Source organism: Vigna umbellata, chromosome 11, assembly GCF_029865625.1.
Source record: "Vigna umbellata cultivar VRB3 chromosome 11, Vumbellata_1.0, whole genome shotgun sequence".
Classification (NCBI taxonomy): Eukaryota; Viridiplantae; Streptophyta; class Magnoliopsida; order Fabales; family Fabaceae; genus Vigna; species Vigna umbellata.
The window spans coordinates 29,308,214-29,328,708 of record NC_142175.1 but is presented as its reverse complement, the minus strand read 5'-3'; the positions used below and the strand labels follow the sequence as shown (position 1 = coordinate 29,328,708).

Here is a 20,495-nt window from a genome sequence, read left to right as displayed (position 1 = left end):
TCACTAAAAAGTAAAAATTTTACCCTTCCTTCTGATGACCAGACAAACTATGAAGTAGAAAGAAAAAAGTGTGTATATGTATCATCAAAGAATAAAGCATATCACATGAGTTCGACAACACATCTTGATCTAAAGTTTTATAACGTATTTAGAAGTAGATTTTTGTCTACAAACTGTTTCATAATTTGTTCATATTCTTAACTCAATTCAGAAGCTACATTTTCCACTTTTAATTTAATAAACATTTTGGCTGTAAAAACATGTTTAAGTCTTAACAAGTACCCAGACTGTTGCCATTACTTATACCTTAACTTCTAATATCAAAGTGAAATTCAAGTTTAATTTTTTCTCTCTTCTTCACTTTTGAATTTCCATTGGTTTTTTTTAGTTTAGTAGTATTGTTAGTAAATGGTCTTAGAAAGAATTAATTTGGGTGAAGAATGAGATTTTCTTTTATTTGAAAAGGTGAAGATAAAGTGAAATGTAGTGATTAAATATGGTCCCAGATGAGGAAAAAAATGGTTGTCATAATAATTATCAATATTTAACCCACTTTTATGTCAGGATATTTGGATGCTTGGTTACCATAAAAAACTAATCATTTTCTTCAATTGCTTCTTTAATTTCACTTCTACATTAAAAGTGAAGTTGGACTTACAATATAGAATCAAACTATGTGGATTTATGATTTATATTCAAGTTGAAATTACTCCGTGTAACTTTATTTTTTACATTAGAATTATAAATTGTAGACTCTAAATGCCAAATCAAATACTATTTGTATTGTACTGGTCTTTTTTTCAATTTTAATTTCTACCATATTCCCACTGGCAACTTTGTCCTATGTTTAGTCTGAATTTGATGTACTATGTTATATAAGACAATCACTTCTCATATTGATGCATCTTCCAATTTACGCCAATTCTTCCTGTATGAGAAAAATGTGAATGATAAGCCAAAAACTGCAATGCCATTTCAACTACCACAGTTACTGTCATCTCCATAACTGGCCATGTGACTTTGATATTTTTATGGGGAGTTGTTGAACTTTGCCTTTGGTGATCCAAGTTAGTAAATTCCCCCATGTGAACTTATTTGATGTAAAAGTTAGAAGCCATTGTTTTCCATTTGAAGGGATTTTCACAATGATGCAAATGCTTGTCCCTAGGAAGAGTTATACAGTGAATTTGGATAATCCTTGAAAGCCTCATTTTTTTTCATTCTCTTTGGGTCTTCTGCTTTTCATTTTGTTCATCTCAAGTTTTGCTTTTTCTGAAAATGATGAAATCTCCATCACAAGCAACATTTGAAGAGTGTCACTTTTATGACTATGGATTTGATCTGCAACAAGACTTTTGCCAGGTATTAGATACTTACTTCACTGTTGGTTCTTGAATTTTAAATGTTGCTCTTTGTGCACTCGTTAACAAATGAGACAATGACAGAAAATATGATGTTGTATATTATGTTATGGTTTTTTTATGGTTTTGACTAGTTCTTGGAGGAAGCAAAGCAACATGGAAAGGAAGCAAAACTAAAGAGTTCATCGGTGTACCCAGAGGAATCTAGGAAAGCAGGATCGGAGAAAGAAAAAAAGGGGAAGAAATCATGGAAAAGTTCTCTGACTTCATGGTGGAAATCTGATAGGAAAAGCAAGCATGGTGAAAAAACCACCAAGAATTCTAAACCAAGGGGTGGTTCTGGGAAAAGGCATGCTTATTCTTCTGGTCCAATGTATAAGTCCTGCAAAAGTTCTGATGGAAAACACTGGCGTCCTTCATCTGGTCCTCTTGTAAGCCTTTTCAAACCTACAAAGAGAGAGGAAAATGAGATACCCTATATTTCTCTCCAACAACAAAATAATAGCCCTCTTGCTGATCAGAACTATGGACCCCTCTATGTGGTCACTTGACTTGTGATCACTGGCACAGTTGCAGATTGTGGTGACACAAACTTCACTGAGAAAGGCTTTCTAATGTGTTTGGTTGTCTAGAGAATTTTGCTGGCCAATGTAGTACAACAACTTTGAGAAGAATTTTATGTTTCTGGTTTTGAATGAGTTGTATTTCCTCCTTGTTGGATTTGATAGTGGACAAAGGTAGTTCAAAATAAGCAACCTTTGTTCCTTGTTCTAGAAACTCATCCTGTTTCCAATTTATAATTTTCAAAACAGTTATAAGTAATGTTATGAGATTGCTGAAACCATTACAGTATTTATATATTATAACACAGCAGTAGCAAAATGCCCTTCACAGACAAGTTTCATTTATAGTAAGGATGCTAGTTTTTATCTTGCTTAATCAGGAAACCAAAGAATAAAAACTATATGCACAGTCATGTAATTCTCTACTTGCCTAATTTCCTGAGAAATTTGAAAAAACTCTCTTTTTCCTAACATAGTTTCTTCCTATCCTTTTCCACCCTCTTTTGTTTTATGTTCTTAGTCAATGTTCCTTTTTACATTCTAGTTTTCAAAGAAGCTGTTCCATTCTAGCATGTAGGTGGAAGAGGGATTTCTTACCTGCTAAGGTCTTACTAGTTCAGATGTCATTAGGTAACAAAGTGAAAGCACAGAATCAGACAATGGCTTTGACAAAAAGCATATTTTGCTGCAAAAGCCTACAAAACGCTATGCTTTCAACTCTTTTCTGCTACATATAAAAAAGATAAATTCTATTCTCTGATAGGAGAGAAAAGGGAGATAAGAAAATGAACAGAATGAGTAAAATTGAATTGGTAAAAAAAAAATATATAGCAAGAAAAGAAGATGTAAACATCACCCAACTTTCAAGACCCCCCAAATGTCAATCTTTTCCCAATGTTCATGCCACTAAACTATGTGTGAATCCATGAACTGGTTTAAGCATGCCAAAGAAATGGGGATGACCATGGAAAAAGGGCCTAAAGGGATGATGGACAATAAGTGAAGAGGCAAAAAGTAGAAAAGCATTGGGAAGAAAAGTGAAAAGGCATTGGCCATGCCATGGTATGTATGAAAAGGAAAACATGATTGAGAAAATTTAGGATTTGTGCCTGCCACTATCTAGGCAACTGAACTAAGCAGAATATTTGTCAATAAAACTTCTTTGTCGGGTTTGGATAGCTTGATCAAGGGGCTAACTAACCAACCGAAAGTGGACTACTACCTTAAACATTAGCTTATCTGTTATATTCACAGTGAAATGCCCAATTATTTGGTAAAGTTTCAACCTTTCATCAAGCACAAAAGGATCTACTGGTAATTTCCCTGATATAAGAAATATGAACACTCCCTTTCTCCTTTGAAAAAATCGGGTTATATGTCATATAAAGATTACTCGAGACCATAAACGCAATGATCTTGAAGTTCTTAGTAATTTATTCTTCTTTACCCCTTTTTATTGCCTCCTTTTGGTACTAAGATGTGAATTAATACTTATTTTATCAAATATTGGCCATACTTTTTGGGCTCCTTTTGGTAGAAAGATTTAGATTAATGTATATTTTATCAAATCCTGATCGTGGTTATAGCACCATCAACATCATCTCGAGTTATGGATAGTTATGGATAGTGTTGACAATAGAAAACATGTTATTCAAATTATACTATCAAACCAGTAACAGTGAGCCTCTGCTATTTGCAGCAATCGCATTCCCAACACTGTTCACATCTGAAAATTAGAAAAACGTACTCTCTATTCATAATAGGGTCTGTTTTTTTGTTTATTCTGCAAATATCAGTTGCATGATTAATTAGATAACCGCATTTTATTTCATCAAAGAAAAAATGTTGTCGTGGGGTCAAACTCAGTCATTGTATTGCATTCACCATTTTATATTTAAGATATAGTTAGCATTGGATCAGGCTAATTGCAGGGAAGGATCAAAATTAAGTCAACAATACTATAAAGTTCAGCTTGTGCAAAAGAAACTGGGTCATTTTCCCCTTTTACTGGGAAGAAATTTGTCATTTATACAATATAAACATTTCAGACAAATTGGCTTAATGTGCTTCAAAGTTCAAGCACAGACATTAAAAAAGAAGGAAAAAATGATTGTATAACGAGATACTGTATAGCAACCATCCTCAGCCATTTATGTGCACTAGTATTGGAAAGGAAGTGGCAGACCAATGACTCTTTGAGAGCCATCTCTCATGAAAAACTCTTCTAAAAATAATAATTAATGATTCCATCCACAAATTTCTAGCTCTGTACTTGTTCCACATCTACAGAACTTGGACTACAAGGACTTAACTTTTTGTCCCGGCTCAAAAGCCTCTTAAATGACCTCAATGTGACAGCCATTGGTGATTTCACCTCATCTTCAACACACCTACTTCCAGAAGGGGATAGAGAGGAGGAAGTGCACTCACTTGGAATATCAATCACCAACATTCCATGACATCTGCCATTAACATTGCCACCATCTGAAGAAGAAGAAGGTGGTGTAGATGATGGAGGAGAAGTTGGCTGCTGAGAACTACCTTCTTCCTCTTCCAAGGAAACCCCAAAAGAACTAACTTGTGTGTGGTTCCCCCAAACCAACACATTTGTGGGAAAAATTGAAGACTGTAAACCATTCATAGCACCTGAATTCTCTTCAATTGATGATGATGATGTTTCAGTGTTCCCTGAGAAATCATTCTCTTGACTTGTTTTAGAAGATTCATAACCAACAGGGTTCCTACAAAGAGGGCAAGTGGAGTGCGAATGGAACCACATGTCAATGCAATCCACATGAAACCCATGATTGCATTTCGGCAAAAGCCTGGCCTTTTCCCCTTCAATAATCTCAGAGAGACAAACTGCACACTCCAAACCTTCTTTGAAGTTCTCCGGTTGGAACACCAACACTGGCAAGGACTTTAAAACTGAAGGGTCAAGCCCAACTTGGTGACTCTCATAGACCACCGGGTCTTGCCCGGGGGCGAAGACAAACCGGCGGCGCCTCCGCCGCCGCTGGCGAGGCTGAGGGGCGGCGCTCTCCCCCATGTTCCACCAGAACCATTTTGCATAGAGATGAAGCACAAGAACAAACACAACCACCATGAAAAGGAATATTATAGCCACCACCATGACCTTCCCAGTTATCTCAATCGTATCAGATTCACCGAATGAGTTGTCATCAGACACGGCGGTCGGAGTTGAACCCATGTTCAAAAACCGAAACTTTCTGATTCAGGTGAAGGTTTAAACACACCCAGAACACAGAATTAGTCTTGAAATTATGGGTTTTGAAGAGAGACCGAAAAAGTTTAATGCTTTGTATAGTCAGAGTGTTGGAATGGGAATGGTAAACAAGAGTGAATAGAGAAGGAGAGAAGTTGAAAAATGGGTTTGACACTTTGGCTTGTAAATGTGGTTTGAGATAAGAAGTTAGGAAGGTGAAGGGAATAAGAAGACTTCAACTTTGGAACAAAGGAGGAAAGAAGAAGAAGGTGATGGATTTGGAGTCAATAGTCAATGACTTAATTACAGACAAAATTAAAATTTAATTTGATTTCATTACAATTATTTAATTAAATAAAAAGAAAAGATGGATTCAAAATTGTGGCTTTATTCAACTGCTTCTATCCTACCAGATTGGTAGGACTTGTTTGTTTGAAACTATTAACTTTACCTTTTATTTATTGTTAGAAAGACTTTGAAATTATAAAGATAACTTCTTTGCTTTTCCCCTTTGACCCGTCTATTGAATTTAACCACTAATGACTCAGATTCAGATGTTTAACTTCCCAAATGGGCACACAAAAATTGCAACTTTGGATCAAAAAACATAAACTTGGATAGATGTTTCTAATGTTATCTTTTGTTGTAATTGAAGTTTTATTTTCACAACAATATTTGTTGATATTTAGTCAAATTTTTTATTGTGTAGATTATGGAAATAAAATTTTATTTTGAAAAAAAATTACAGAAAAAATACTTATGAAATTATATATATATATATATATTGAAAATGAAATTGGATCCAACTGAAAAAAGATTCAAAACTGCTCATAATGTTTTGTATTACTCGCAAGCAAGTTGTTGTTATTCCATTCTCTGGAATGCTGTATATGTAGAATTTTAAGCTACACTTTACCTAAATTTTTGACCTTTAAACTCTAAAAATTGACCCGAATTTTGGACACTATAAACCCTAACATTTAAGGTAGTAATAGTAACTCTTAGCATTCTACAAATGAAAAAAAAAATATGCAAACTTTAAAATTTGCTGAAAAAAAAAATGAGTGTCTAATGTGCAAATTTGGCTTCTTCTTTTTTCCTGGGACTTTTTCTTCATCACGGATTATAATTATTTTATTATTATTATTTTAATTTAATAATTTGAAAAAAAGTGTCGTACTCTTCACCTAACTAACTATTTTAGTGAGGGTTGTTTCAAGGCACATTCTTCGTGTTAAATAAGTCAAATTCATATTGAAAAAGTCAAATTAAAATAAAGAGCATCTTTGACTATAAGTTGTCAATTATCACTAAATTTACCAAGAGGAGAAGAAAATTGAAAATTATGCTTTCTTAAAATGAAATAAAGTTAAAGACATTAATTATTTATAGCTATATTAATAATAATATATTATTTCAATTAATGTATTTTCATATACTTACTCTCAGTATAGCTGTTAATTATTTAAAGCTATATTAATAATAATATGTTATTTCAATTAATGTATTTTCATATACTCACTGTCCCTCTCTCTCTCTCAGTTTAGCTATTAATTATTTAAAGCTATATTAATAATAATATGTTATTTCAATTAATGTATTTTCATATACTCACACTCTCTTTATCAGTATAGCTGTTAATTATTTAAAGCTATATTAATAATAATATGTTATTTCAATTAATGTATTTTCATATACTTACTCTCTCTCCCTCTAAGTATAGCTATTAATTATTTAAAGCTATATTAATAATAATATGTTATTCCAACTAATGTATTTTCATATACAGCTTTCTATGTATAGTTATTAATTATTTAAAGGTTGAAGTCTATTAAGTTATGCATAAATTTAGGTCAACTATACAAAAGTTACTTACTTATGTATAAATTAATAAATTTAAATCTTTAAATAATTAATAGATATATATATATATAGTTATTAATTATTTAAAAGCTTAAGTCTACTAATTTATACATTAATTTAAGTTGATTGTTTTTTCTTTTAGTAAGCTAATTAATCTATATACTCAATCAACTTAATTACTACCAAAAAAATTTACAGATAAAGTTTTGAATTGAAGACACTCTTAAAATATTTAATTTGCATATCAACAAAGAATATATATAACAGAAAGGACCAATCTGACCCACTATTTTAAAAGTTAGGACTAATTCAAAACACTTTTATAACGAGGGACTAAATTGAGATTTTTCAACCAAAGTGAGGACTAAATTGGCTATTAAACCTATATATATATATATATATATATATATATATATATATATATATATATATATATATATATATATATTCTTTGAATAATAATTATGCTTGATTTTTGTTAAACTTAATATAATTTAATTTACTTTTGATCCCAACTCTTGTTTAAAACTTAAAAAAAAAACTAATTGATTAATTTATTGACAGAAATATGGAAGTGGTTGCAGACAATATAACGAGGGAAGATTTTGTTCCTGTTAATTAATTATTAGCAACAAATTGAATTATTAATATTAAACATTGGTGTCTTTATTAATTACCCTTGATTATCATCATTATGGGAAAATAACATTTTACTCAAGGAAGTGGCACATATTAGGAAAAAAAAATTATGAATGGAATTATTGTCACATGCATGCATGGATTGTGGACTATGATTTTGCTTTATCATGTTAATAATGTTGATGAAAAATATCCCAAAAAGAGATGCTGAACTTTTAAATAATTATCAATGTTTTTAGCTAATAAATATATATATATATATATATATATATATATATATATATATATATATATATATATATATATATAAAGTATCAATGTACTACTAAAAAATAAATTAATATTTTTCTACTAGTATTACATTAGAAAAATAATAGTTAATATAGTTTTTATTATTTTAATTTTAACTTCTTAATAATTTCACATTATATATAAATTAAAACTAAATATTTTTTTAACCTTTTAAAATGTATTCTAAATATCTTGTGTGTAAAGTCCATTAAAAATAATAATAATAAATTAAATATATATATATATATATATATATATATATATATTTATGGGTTAAATATGTTTTTAGTCCCTAAACTATTGGTCGTTTCTGGTTTTTGTCCCTCTTTCAAAGTAAGGTACAATTTGGTCCTCATTCTTTTCGAAACGTTCGTTTTAGTCCTCGGAATTTTGGTTTTAGTCCTCATTTTGTTGCTAAATGAGGACCAAATTTTTAAACGGTGTTAGTTTTCGAGGACTAAAACGAACATTTTCAGAAAGAATGAGGACCAAATTGTACCTTACTTTGAAAGAGGGACGAAAACCACAAACGGCCAATAGTTTAGGGACTAAAAACATATTTAACCCTATATTTATATATAAAATAAATAAAAAAATATGATTGCGAAATGACAAAGAACCTTTCAGAAGTGGAATGGTGAGCAAGACACTTTTGGTGGTGAAGTCAAAATATTATTTTTTTATAAAATAGTATTTTTAATAAAATATTAAAAAAATAATAAATAAATAAATAAAAAGACAAAACTACTTTCAGAAGGGCGAACAACTTTCTGTAATGGGATTTAAATATTATTTATAATAAAATATTATTTAAAAAAAAAAACCTAAATAGTGCCAAATCTTAGCCTATAAATAGCAAGCATGAGGAAGACTGAAACTTGCACCCAATATTGAGAAAAATTTTGAGAGAAGAGAGTTGGAGGAAATTCTAGTTGCAAAGGGGAAATTCTGGAAGTTTTCGGGGAACAACTTCTAAGCAGGAGATTACGTCTGGAATAGAGGTAAGGGGAGCTAACCTTGAGTATTTCGTTTTGTATTATCTTGAGTCTTGAATATGCAATATTTTGCTTTTGTCTGATCTTAAATCTTGAATATGGAGTATTTTATTTCTGTATGATCTTGAATTTTGAATAAGAACATGTTTCTGTGCCGAGATCCAAGTTTGATAATTGTAAAACGTGATATTGATTCTGCTATACTGTTTGTACGTTATTATTACTCAGAACATTTAGTTGTTTCTTTTGCATTTTTAGAAGGATGAGAAGTTGTCTAACCAGCTCTGCCAAATTCAACTTATTGTATTCCCCATACCTTTTATTGTTTTTCTTATTTATTTATATTGTATTTTTGGAAGGATGAAAAGTTGTCTAACCGGCTCTGCTAGATTCAACTTCTTGTTTCCCCAGAACTTTTATTATTTTATCTATTTTCATTGCATCTTTTTGGAAGGACGAGAAGTTGTCTAACCGGCTCTGCCAGATTCAACTTCTTGTTTCCCCAGAACTTTTACTGTTCTATTTAATTTTTATTGCATCTTCCTGGAAGGATGAGAAGTTGTCTAACCAGCTCTGCCAGATTCAACTTCTTGTTTCCCCAGAACTTTTACTATTCTATTTAATTTTTATTGCATCTTCCTGGAAGGATGAGAAATTGTCTAACCGGCTCTGCCATATTCAACTTTTTGTTTCCCTATAACTTTTACTGTTCTATTTAATTTTTATTGCATCTTCCTGAAAGGATGAGAAGTTGTCTAACCGGCTCTGCGAGATTCAACTTCTTGTTTCTCCAAAAATTTTTATATATTAAGATTATTTTAATGATTGTCAAACATTTGATTCTTCTCCGGTGACCATTTATAGTAATATTTTATTATTGTTAATTTGTTTGTAATATATTTATCTTGTATGATTTCTGTGATGAATGTATTTTATGATGTTGATATGAAATTATGCATCTGAACATGATATGAGTATTATGGGGAGATTTTGTAATGGTATGATATGAGTTGAGGAATATGAGCATGATATGAGTCTCATGGAGAGATTCTGTAATGATATGGTATTAGTGTATATGTTGACGTTGAGGGTCCTGTTGTTGGACGTTATCCTAATACTCTAATAATCATCCAATCTCAAGTAGAGAAGGATGAATTATGTGGTGAGAGGGACAGGAGGTCCTGGTCTATGTGCCGGTTTTGGACATAGTGTTGAGGACTAACCTTGTGGATGATATAAAATATTTGGAAGTGTATTTGTAAGAATAAGTAGAAGTCATCACAAGGAATATTGTGGGATAATTGTCTATTAGGGATTGTGGTATGATGGGATGAGTGTCTATGGTGCGATTGTTGTATGATAGTATGTGGGGTGTATGACATAATTATTATATGATGTTTGTTAAGTGTATCAATGTAATTATGCATGTTTTACAAATGATTTGTGTAATGTTAGCTCACCCCTACTTGTTTGTGTTTGTGTTTTTGCGATGATCGTATAATTCGTTATACGGGAGCAGAGGAAGGAATATCGTTCGATTCAGTGCCAATGAAGGAAGAGATATAAGAATAAATTAGAAGAGCTTGAGTTGTATTTATGAGTTTTTAGTTGAAACTTGAGTTTAAATATATATATATATATATATATATATATATATATATATATATACACACACACACCCACACACATAGGTATCTTGTATGAAGTCCTTTATATTCATTATGAGTGGTATTAAATGTCGAGTGTGAAATTATGGGATGTTATATTGTGCGTGTCTTTAATATAATTATCCAAAAGAACATAAACTTTATTAACGTTACTAGGTTAAAAAAAAACAATTATTTTCCAAACCTAGACCATTTGAAAGACTAAATTCCCATAATATTTTTTTTTAAAATTTTACATATTCTTTACTACTGAAATTCTGTTTTTTTAGAAACTAATCCTTAGCAACAGTTTTTTTTTTCTAATTTAATAGATCTGCATATTTATATATAATAAATTAATTCATTACAAATTTATAAATTTTAAAAATATATTTAATTTAATATTTGTAAATTAATCAAAAATAAAAAATTGGAATAGTAATTATAATAAATAAGATAATTTAAATATACTGTAATTATATAACAGAAAATTTATTATAATAAAATATTGTATTATGGTTGTTTTCTTAAGATTAATTTTATAAATTTATATTTACTTGATTAAAATAATTTATGTAATAAATAATTTTTAATAATTATATTTGAACAGAAAAATAGTCCAGAAATAATTTTTTTAATAGTCTACTCACGTGAATCAAATTGAGAAATGGTCTATAACAATAAAAAAAAGTAAAAAAAAAAATAGAAAAGCAACTAGACTCTATGATTAGAGAATGATGTAATTCTTCTGTTAATTATTTGTTATTTTATTAGCTTTGGAGTTTATTTTAATTAATCGTCATAATTTAAGGACGAAATTAATCTAGTCTTCAATTTCATAAGCCAAACGAATTCCAAGAGTTTAGGAGATAATTTATATCAAATTTAACAACATTTAAATTACTACTGCAGAATCTAAATTATCATTCATCTAAGTAAACTTCTCAGAAATTAATTATCACAAATTACATGTCACATTAAACTCCCAACAAATAATGTGGAATTAAGTTCTATATTTCATCTTTGAAAATTGGTGATTATAGCCATATTAATTAACGCGTTTTTTCCCATGATTTGCGGCTTAATTGCCCTAAACAAATAGACAGAATGATTCTTCTTCTTCATTATGATTATTGAGGTTATAATGTGAACTTTTCCAGTACTTTAATTTTTCTTTTCAAATTCATTTTCTTTAAAAAAATTATCATTAACAGTTAAAAATTAAAATTAGTTCTTATTCAAAATTTTGATTTAATTTATTTTTTAATTTAAAAAATACGTGAATTTAATATTTTTAATCAAATTTTTTTAATTTTATTTAATTATTTAAATTTGATTCATGATGAAATTTGAATGTATATACTTTTGATATTTTATTTGAATTATTTATCTTATTTAATACATTTTTCTTTAACGAAAATTATTTAAGTTATTTATTTTATTTCACACATAATAAATAAATAAATTTTAAAGAAAAATTAAAAAAAAATCAAATTCACATATTTTTAAAATTTAGAGATTAAATTTAAATAAAAATTAATTCCACTTTTCCCTTAAAGCTAAAAAATATATATATTTAATTCTTAAAAAAAAAACTAAAGAAATGGTTAATCCGAAGAACAAGGAAGCGTGTCATTTGGATTGCATGAAATTTTGTATAATTTTTATGTAATCCAAAATTTAAGATAATATGATAAAACTGACTGATACTATGATAAAACTGTTATAGAACTATAAACATTTTTTTTATCGGCAAGAACTATAAACATTTTGTAAATTTCTTAATTGTAAATATTTTACTTGAATGGAATTTACCATTTTTCTAGTTAACAATTATACTCATTCATAATTAAATTGGACTAAAGCATTTCAAAGTAAACATATTTACCAGTTCTTGACTTTTATATAAAGTACGTACCAAGGCCCTTATAGCATAAATCTAAACAATACTTACATAATGAAACATAAAATTATTTTTTATAATGTCACCGATATCATAAAATGGTTATGTACAAATAAAATGTTAAAGAAAAAACAAAGTATTTGGTTGAAAATTAATTACACCAAACTTTTTACGTATAAGAATTTAAATTTAATTCAATACCACATAATAAGAATGTAAGATAAAATATATATATATATATATATATATATATATATATATATATATATATATATATATACCCATTAATATGGTGTAAAACTTAATTTCTAATCTATGTAAAACTTTCAATAATTTATATTTGGATGCTATATATAGACGAATAATAGAAATATTACAGATAAACATTTCACAGAAACTTTACTGAAAGAAAACAGAAGACAGAAAAGTATGAAAAGTGTGTTGCAAAATATGTTATAGACTAAGAATTCAAGGTAGATAACAGAGGATATAGATTGAAAATTTAAGGTTAATGGCATTAGCATGAAAATGACCTCTTACCTTTATACCTATACCAGTTATATTTCTTGAGCGGGAATAAGAACTGCATATAACATTTCCCAGAATAAGCCACACATTAGGAACTTCCAAATCTGACATAACCAACTTTTGTACCTTCCAAAAAAATCATAGTTATGCAGAACAGAGTTCCCATGCCAAACAAGCAAAACTCAAAAAACATCAGCAATTGCACTATTCTGCATACTGCATACATGATTACAATACAATTCACAGTCTCATATCAGTGAACCAAAGGGAAACTCTGAGTGACGGTGGATGGAAGTACCATGTAGAGAACAGCTACCAACAGATCTGTGAAACTCTGCATAAGATTAAACAGAGATTCTGCTAAGTTCTTCACCTGTTTATGCTTTTGGAGGCTGTGATCAGTGATTTTGTTCCTGCAAAGAGGGCATGTGGTATTGTTCTTAAGCCAAGCACCTATACAATCAGCATGGTACCTGTGATTGCATACTGGAAGAGACCTAACTTTTTCCCCTTTACAGATTTGGCTCAGACACACTGAACAATAATCACTTTCGTGATCTTCGTTTTCGTTCACTGCAGCAGGATATCCAGAATGCCGGATGATGTAGTTTTGGAAGGATTGTGCCAGAAAAGCAATGGCTGTGAGGAAGGTCATGAGAATGGTACTGCTCATGCTGTTGCTTCTTGAAGATTGAGTTCTGAGAAAAGCACAACGGAAGTTGAGTTTAAATTGGCTTTTTCCTTTTATGTCTGTCAAGTAACCTAACGTTGGAAAGGTTGAAAAATGTTCCAAGGTCTATGATTGATATCGCATCATGTGTGACTGGATGCGCCAAAAGACATGCAATTTTTAAAAGGATAACGATAGTTTCACAATGATTTTTTAACTAACATTTTAATATTTATCATTTTATGATTCATCAATAATATTTATAATTATTATTATTGATTAATTTTATATCAATAACAAAATAATATATAGACGATGTTAAGATACTGTAAACAAGATATTTTGCATCGTTGTCTTTTTAAAACGAATCATTGTTATCATCTTTTGTTCTTTATGCAGGGAATAGATTGAGGATTGAAGGACTACTACTAAAATAAAATAAATAACTGACTTCTATTATCAAAATTAAATAAGACCTTCTATTTAAAATAACAATAATAAATGTAAAATTAATAATAAATGATATAATAAAGAATAATGATATTTGAGAACATTCTTTTGACAACATTTTAACATTACCATGGACCAAAATTACTCCACAATTAATAATAATAATCATAAACACTAACATGGACCAATCACATAATAACACGTAAAAGATGTTAAAATATTGTCAAAAAAATGTTGTCCAAATATCATTATCCTATAATAAATTCAACCAATAGTAAATATTATAATCAATTTTAAATGATTCAATATCATCTTTAATTATTAAATTTTATGTTTAATTCAATCTTCCATCCTTATTTATTTCTAATAACGAAAAATAGGAGATACTAATTTGAGATTAAAGTTGGAAAAACAAGATATAATAGGATGTGATATATTTTTTTAAACTTTCTTTCCTTGTTTACAGAGAAAAGCAAAAAAAAAAGTCTACACACAATGTAATAATAATTATAAATATATTAATAATATCAATTATTATCATTAATATTAATAATATAATAAATTAATCAAATTATTTTATAAACTTTCTTCTCATTTATTATTATTTTTCCCTTAATCTAAATAACATTATCTTCACTTTTCTTTTCTTTTTCAAATCTTGTTATTTTCGTTTCTCCAAATCTATGCAACTATTTATATATTATAGGTTTAACTTGTCTCTAAAAACACCAACAACAGAATTTAGTGAGTAACTTCTGAGTTTTACTTTTCAATATGTAACATCATTCGGATATTTTAAGAAAATTGATATTCATGGTAATAACATCTTCCAACAAAACTGTCTCTTTTGTTAAAAAAATGTTGCATTATATTCACTATGTTGTGAAACAATTTGATGTCATGTTATTTTTTTTACAATTTTTTTTCGTTCAAATTACATTTATTTACGACGTGTTTGGTTTACAACAACATAAAAGTGCTTAAAATGTCAAAAGCACTTAACAACTTGCGTTTTTCTTCTCTGCAGTATTTTTCTTTAGAAAGAAAAGTTGTCATCAGTGAGTCAGTAGAAGAGAAGATGTATTCAATGGAAACTTCTAACTTGGAAGCATAAGATGACTGTCATAAATTACCATTGAAAATTCTTGATATTATTTATTTATTTTTCTTAATATTTATCTGATAAATTAGCATGTATTGTAGTGAAACACTCTTTGTTCACATAAAAAAAAATATGAAGATGTTGACTAAGTATTAATCAAGTAAATATTAATTGTTAAACCAACACAAATATTTCAAAGCATATTTAATTGCATAGTTTATTACAATATTCTTTTATATATATTTCTTCTTTTTTAAAAGAATGTTCCTTCTTATATAATACTATTTTTTCCCTTTTAACACCAGAAAAAATATTAAGATGATTCTATTTCCAGTGAACACATTTAGCTATATAAGTATAATCTAACAAGTCTTTAAATATTTCAAAGCAGGGTTTCTTGTTTGAGAATTTTACAAGTTATTAGCTTCATGATTAAGAAACTAGTACAAAAGAAGAAAAATGAAGTTAAAAGAAATAAATCATATTAAATGTCGCAATCAGAGAATAATCAATGATTTTGAATCCATGAGAAGATTCAAAAATATCCTTTTCAAATATTAAAGACAATTGATTTTCATATCAACATTTTATTTCTTATTAACATTGCTGCCGTGAAGTCACAACCACCACTATACAATAATTCTTAATAGTGTATTTTTTTTCCCTCTAACATATATACATTTAATTTTCTCAATTCTTATTTTTGCTTCTAGAATAAGTTTTATAGCTTTGTAAGATGTTGATACAAGTTTTGTTAATTATTAGTATTATTAATCATTCTTGTAGTGAGGTCTAATTGAGTTGTCATGGTTGCTGAAGATATATTTTAACAAAAAGTTAAATGTAATTGCTAACAAAAAGTTAGCAATGTCTTAAATTTTTAACTTGTGATTTTCCTTTAAGTTTTTATAGATTTAAATGAACACAGTTATGATAAATATTTAATTTATATGATGAGAATTAAGATTATATTTGTAATGATCAACTTTTATCGTGGTATCAATAGAGATAGAGGAAGAATGATGGAAGTGGAGGAAGAGAAAAACAAAAATAAATAACATTTTATATTTTATAATTTCATAAAAGGTGTTTCATTTTGTACTTCTAAAGGGTTTAACCTGTCTACTCTCAATTTTTATAAATGTTCTCGTAATTAATGAGGTTATTATGCATTAAAAAAATTTAACAGAAGGAATTTAAGCCATGTAAAGCGTTAAATATATATTTCAGTTTTCACTTTTGTTCTTGTATCCCATTTTATTTCTTTCTTTCCTTCCTTCTTTAAGATAGATTTGAGAGAAGTTGTTCATGTTAGAAAGAATGAGAGTGTTGATGCTATGTTGGTAGCTCATATGGAAAATATTTTTCTTTTAAGATTCTTTGTGTTAGACATATGCATAAAATTATAATAAAACTCACGTATCGTAGTCAGATATCGAAATTTAATGAACAAATAATCAGATATAAAAATATAATTATTCTTTTATTGAATTTTGATATACGATGAATGTGAATCAAATATCGATATCCAAATAAGAATAAATCAAATTTGAAAAAAAAAAACTTGTATCCAACATGAAAATCCGAAAGAAACAAAATTAGATTTTCAAATCCGATTCTCCTATGTCAAAATCCCATAAATAAAGAATTGGTGTCGAAGTCCAAACACATGATTTTTAAGTTCTTTTAAATATTATGCACGATTCACGTTACAAGAAATGATATTAAATAAATTTAGCATAAATTCTCTAAAAAAAACCTGTACCATATTTGGCTTATGCTAAGTTTTAAGTTTCGTGATCATTCAATTTAAATATTATTATTTTGGTGTTTTATTTTTTAAGTTTATTACATTATTACATTATTACATTATTTTATTGATTTTATAATTTAATTATAAATGTTTAATTTATTTTATTAGTTTTTCATTTTCATAATTTTTTTTACACAATAAATTGTGTGACATTTTTTTAATTTATTAAAATAAGATTGGTATGTAAAATTGATACGAAAATTTTATATGAGTTTTAGGTAGTTTTAAATAAATATTAAATATCAAACAAATCAAACATTAAATTATAAGAAGTTATAAAAATTTAAAATAAATATTAAATAATTACAAAGAATTAATTTTAATTCAAAATAATTTTAATTAATTAAAATATTTATATAATTATAAAATCCTAATATTTCATTAAGAAAAGTAACAAAATATGTAAAAATTATAAAAAATTAAAATACTAAACATTAAATAATTCAAAACAAAAAAAATTTAATCAATTTAATTAATTCATTAATATATTATTAGAAATAAAAAAACTATATATTCTATAAATTAAAAAAATTAAAATAAATATTAAATATTTAAAAACTAAAATATTTAATTCAAAAAATATAATTAATTCAAACATTTTTATAAATATTTAATTAATTAAAATAAAATAATAATTAAAAATTAAAAACTAGAAGAAAAATAATTGAAAACAACGAAATTTAATCAAAATATAAATTATTAATTAATTAAAATAAATATATGTGGAGAAATCAAAGGAAACAAAGAAAAAAGAAATTAAAATCCGAAAAAAAAAACAATGAAGAAAGATAAAGTTATTAAAAGATGAAAGTTGTTAAAAGAATTTGTTCAAAGATTTTTCTTCTTTTTATTAAAAGTTAATAACATTATAATTGCTTTTAATTGAGGGATAAAATCGTGCTTTTCAAAATATTTGGAGGTTCAGGATGAAACTCAGGAGGTTGCTCCCTCCACCACAACAGAACGCTACTTGCACCATCCCATTCCAATTTTACCCCTCATCCTTCTAGTAAATATTTTTTAACTTCCAATTACTTTTCATTAATATTTACACCCATCTCCACCGGTATATAGACTCTGCACCCCATGTATTTGATGTTTGAGCTCAAATTCTCTGCTTCTCCTTTCCTCCCTGTGTGTTTCTCTTCTCCTTGGTGTGTTTTATTGGAGATGGAAAGCTTCAATGATGGCGTGGTGCAGTGTTAGTTGTTGAAGGTGGTTGAAGGTCGTGCAACGGGTTAATTAAGCAGAGCGATAAAAATAGGTGTGGATAAATGAAATGGATGTCAATATCCATAACTGTGTGCAACTGATATCAAAATGCGTGAACGGATATGGAGATTCGTTGAAGAGTGGATTGACTATGCGTTTCAGTGTTTTAATTATTAGTTATTTTTATATTTATATTTTTTTAGTTATTTTTATTGGTTTATATTCTTAATATTGTGCAACGGATGTCAGCATGCGTTTGGTAAGAGAACGAATATGGGAAACCGGACGAATGTTGACATTCGTTAATGAAATGATGTTTTTGTGTCTTTCTGCGTGTGACGTAGCAATGATGTCTTTCTGTGAAAAATGGAAAACGGAAACTCCACTTTTTGACTTGACTTTGTTCTTATTAGGGTTAAAATGTTCTTCTCACCAGTAATATACATGTCCAGTCCATTTCATTTCAGATTCAGTGTCTTTCTCCCATTTTTCACTTTCTTCTTCTTCTGCACATCCACATTCATGAAAACTATTAAACATAATTTAACTCAATGCTAAATTCTTAATATGAAAACAACAAATGAATCACATATCTCAAAATAAAATTTTGAAAAATGCATTATCGATACAAAATGAAATAATCCAAACAGAATAATTTTTCCTTTGCTCTAACACTCTTAAGGAAAGAAAAATAAGAGACGACCTCTGTCCAAAGTTCCGAGAAAAGTTTCTTCTATCATTGTCCTCACACGTTTCGTTAACAGTGTGATGTGGAACGCCACAAAGTATTATCGTGTGAAAATAGTGAAGATAAGATAAAACAGATAAAGACAAATTAAATTAAATTTGCTTACAGTTATATTTATATTTGAGCGATTCTCCCTGCACCTCACTTCCTTCCTCCTGCACCCCCAATTTTACCTTTTTACCCTTCATTTAATAAAAAGTCAAACTTAATTAAAGAATTAATGTCTAATCACCAAACCGCACTTCGAAGTGATGAAAATAGTGGCCACACTTCGAAGTGCGTTTTCTCTGTAGCCGCACTTTGAAGTGCGTTGTTTATATGGTTTTTATGTTAACCGCACTTCGAAGTGCGTTTTTTTAACCGCATTTTGAAATGCGATTTTTATTTTTTATTTTTATTTTTTAACCGCATTTTTTTAACAGTATTTTAACTACATATATAATAATTAAATTATTATAAATAAATCCAAAATAATATTTAACTTACAGATAATAATTATTATTTAATTCAATAAACAATTTAATAATTATTTCAATTTCATAAAAAATTAAAATACTTAAATAAAATTAAATACATAATAAATAATATATTATGAAAATTAAATTTATTGAAAAATAACAAATTCAACAAAATTTAACAAAAGAAAAAAAATAATTCAAAAAAATAATTGGATTCTCCGTGCCGCATTTCAAACTGCGGTGAGTGGGTTCGTGAATCTGCGGTTTGTCTTTGTCGCAGTTCGAAATGCGGTTTTCCTGACCGCACTTCCAACTGCGGTTTCCCTGACCGCACTTCCAACTGCGGTTTCCCTGACCGCACTTCCAACTGCGGTTTCCCTGACCGCACTTCCAACTGCGGTTTCCCTGTGCAACTCCAACAAACGCTCTCCGACGAACACGAACTAACCTCCGGCGCAGGAACACCCAACCACCAAGCACATGCATAGAACAACAAAGAAAGCAGATGGAAGGTACTAACCTGGACGCCAGAAGAATGGAAGGTACTGGTACACGGCAGAAAGAAGAATAGCAGAATGAGGGAGAGAAAAAGAATGAGAACTGATTTGGAAGGGGGGTGTAGGATTTGAGTTTGAGATATTTGAGATGCGGCATATTGTCTTTGTGTGAAAGGACGAAGGGTATCCTCGGAATTAAAATATGTTTTGGAGGTGCAGGACGAAGCCGGTGAGGTGCAGGGAGAATCACTCTTTATATTTTGATGTGTGAAATTTGGTATGATATGATGAAAGTTGTGAAGAAGAAAAAAAGGCACTGCAGTGGTAGTTATGAATATAAACATACAAAAGAATAATCACGAGAATACTTACAGTCAAGGGATAGTGAGAATGGACGATGGATACAACTTTCGGACTCCATTATTAAGCAGACGATGGATGCAAACATATAAAAAGTACTATCCTCTCGCCTCGCTCACTCGAACTGCTGCACTGCTACAAAAAAGTGAAAGGGAGATAGATTTAGGGTT

The 20,495-nt window shown here is 28.7% G+C and overlaps 3 protein-coding genes across 3 annotated transcripts; 1 reads left to right on the top strand and 2 right to left on the bottom strand.

Moving 5' to 3' along the window:
- The first annotated feature begins 905 nt into the window (after positions 1-905).
- Positions 906-2,205, top strand: LOC124835241 (uncharacterized). Its single transcript, XM_047310144.2, has 2 exons — positions 906-1,362; positions 1,496-2,205. The coding sequence occupies exons 1-2, from the start codon at positions 1,279-1,281 to the stop codon at positions 1,910-1,912; spliced, it is 501 nt and encodes a 166-aa protein (XP_047166100.1). The 5' UTR covers positions 906-1,278; the 3' UTR covers positions 1,913-2,205.
- Positions 2,206-3,977: 1,772 nt separating this feature from the next.
- Positions 3,978-5,398, bottom strand: LOC124835239 (RING-H2 finger protein ATL60-like). The gene has a single exon (XM_047310141.2). The coding sequence runs from the start codon at positions 5,133-5,135 to the stop codon at positions 4,185-4,187; it is 951 nt and encodes a 316-aa protein (XP_047166097.1). The 5' UTR covers positions 5,136-5,398; the 3' UTR covers positions 3,978-4,184.
- Positions 5,399-12,915: 7,517 nt separating this feature from the next.
- Positions 12,916-13,787, bottom strand: LOC124827644 (uncharacterized). Its single transcript, XM_047300747.2, has one exon. The coding sequence runs from the start codon at positions 13,686-13,688 to the stop codon at positions 13,269-13,271; it is 420 nt and encodes a 139-aa protein (XP_047156703.1). The 5' UTR covers positions 13,689-13,787; the 3' UTR covers positions 12,916-13,268.
- Between the last annotated feature and the right edge of the window lie 6,708 nt (positions 13,788-20,495).

Excerpts from the sequence above, each read along its gene's own strand:
- LOC124827644 (XM_047300747.2), bottom strand. The coding sequence starts at position 13,688 with ATGAGCAGTACCATTCTCATGACCTTCCTCACAGCCATTGCTTTTCTG.
- LOC124835241 (XM_047310144.2), top strand. The coding sequence starts at position 1,279 with ATGATGAAATCTCCATCACAAGCAACATTTGAAGAGTGTCACTTTTAT. Across the intron at positions 1,363-1,495 it reads TGCAACAAGACTTTTGCCAG|TTCTTGGAGGAAGCAAAGCA; the intron begins GTATTAGATACT and ends GGTTTTGACTAG.
- LOC124835239 (XM_047310141.2), bottom strand. The coding sequence starts at position 5,135 with ATGGGTTCAACTCCGACCGCCGTGTCTGATGACAACTCATTCGGTGAA.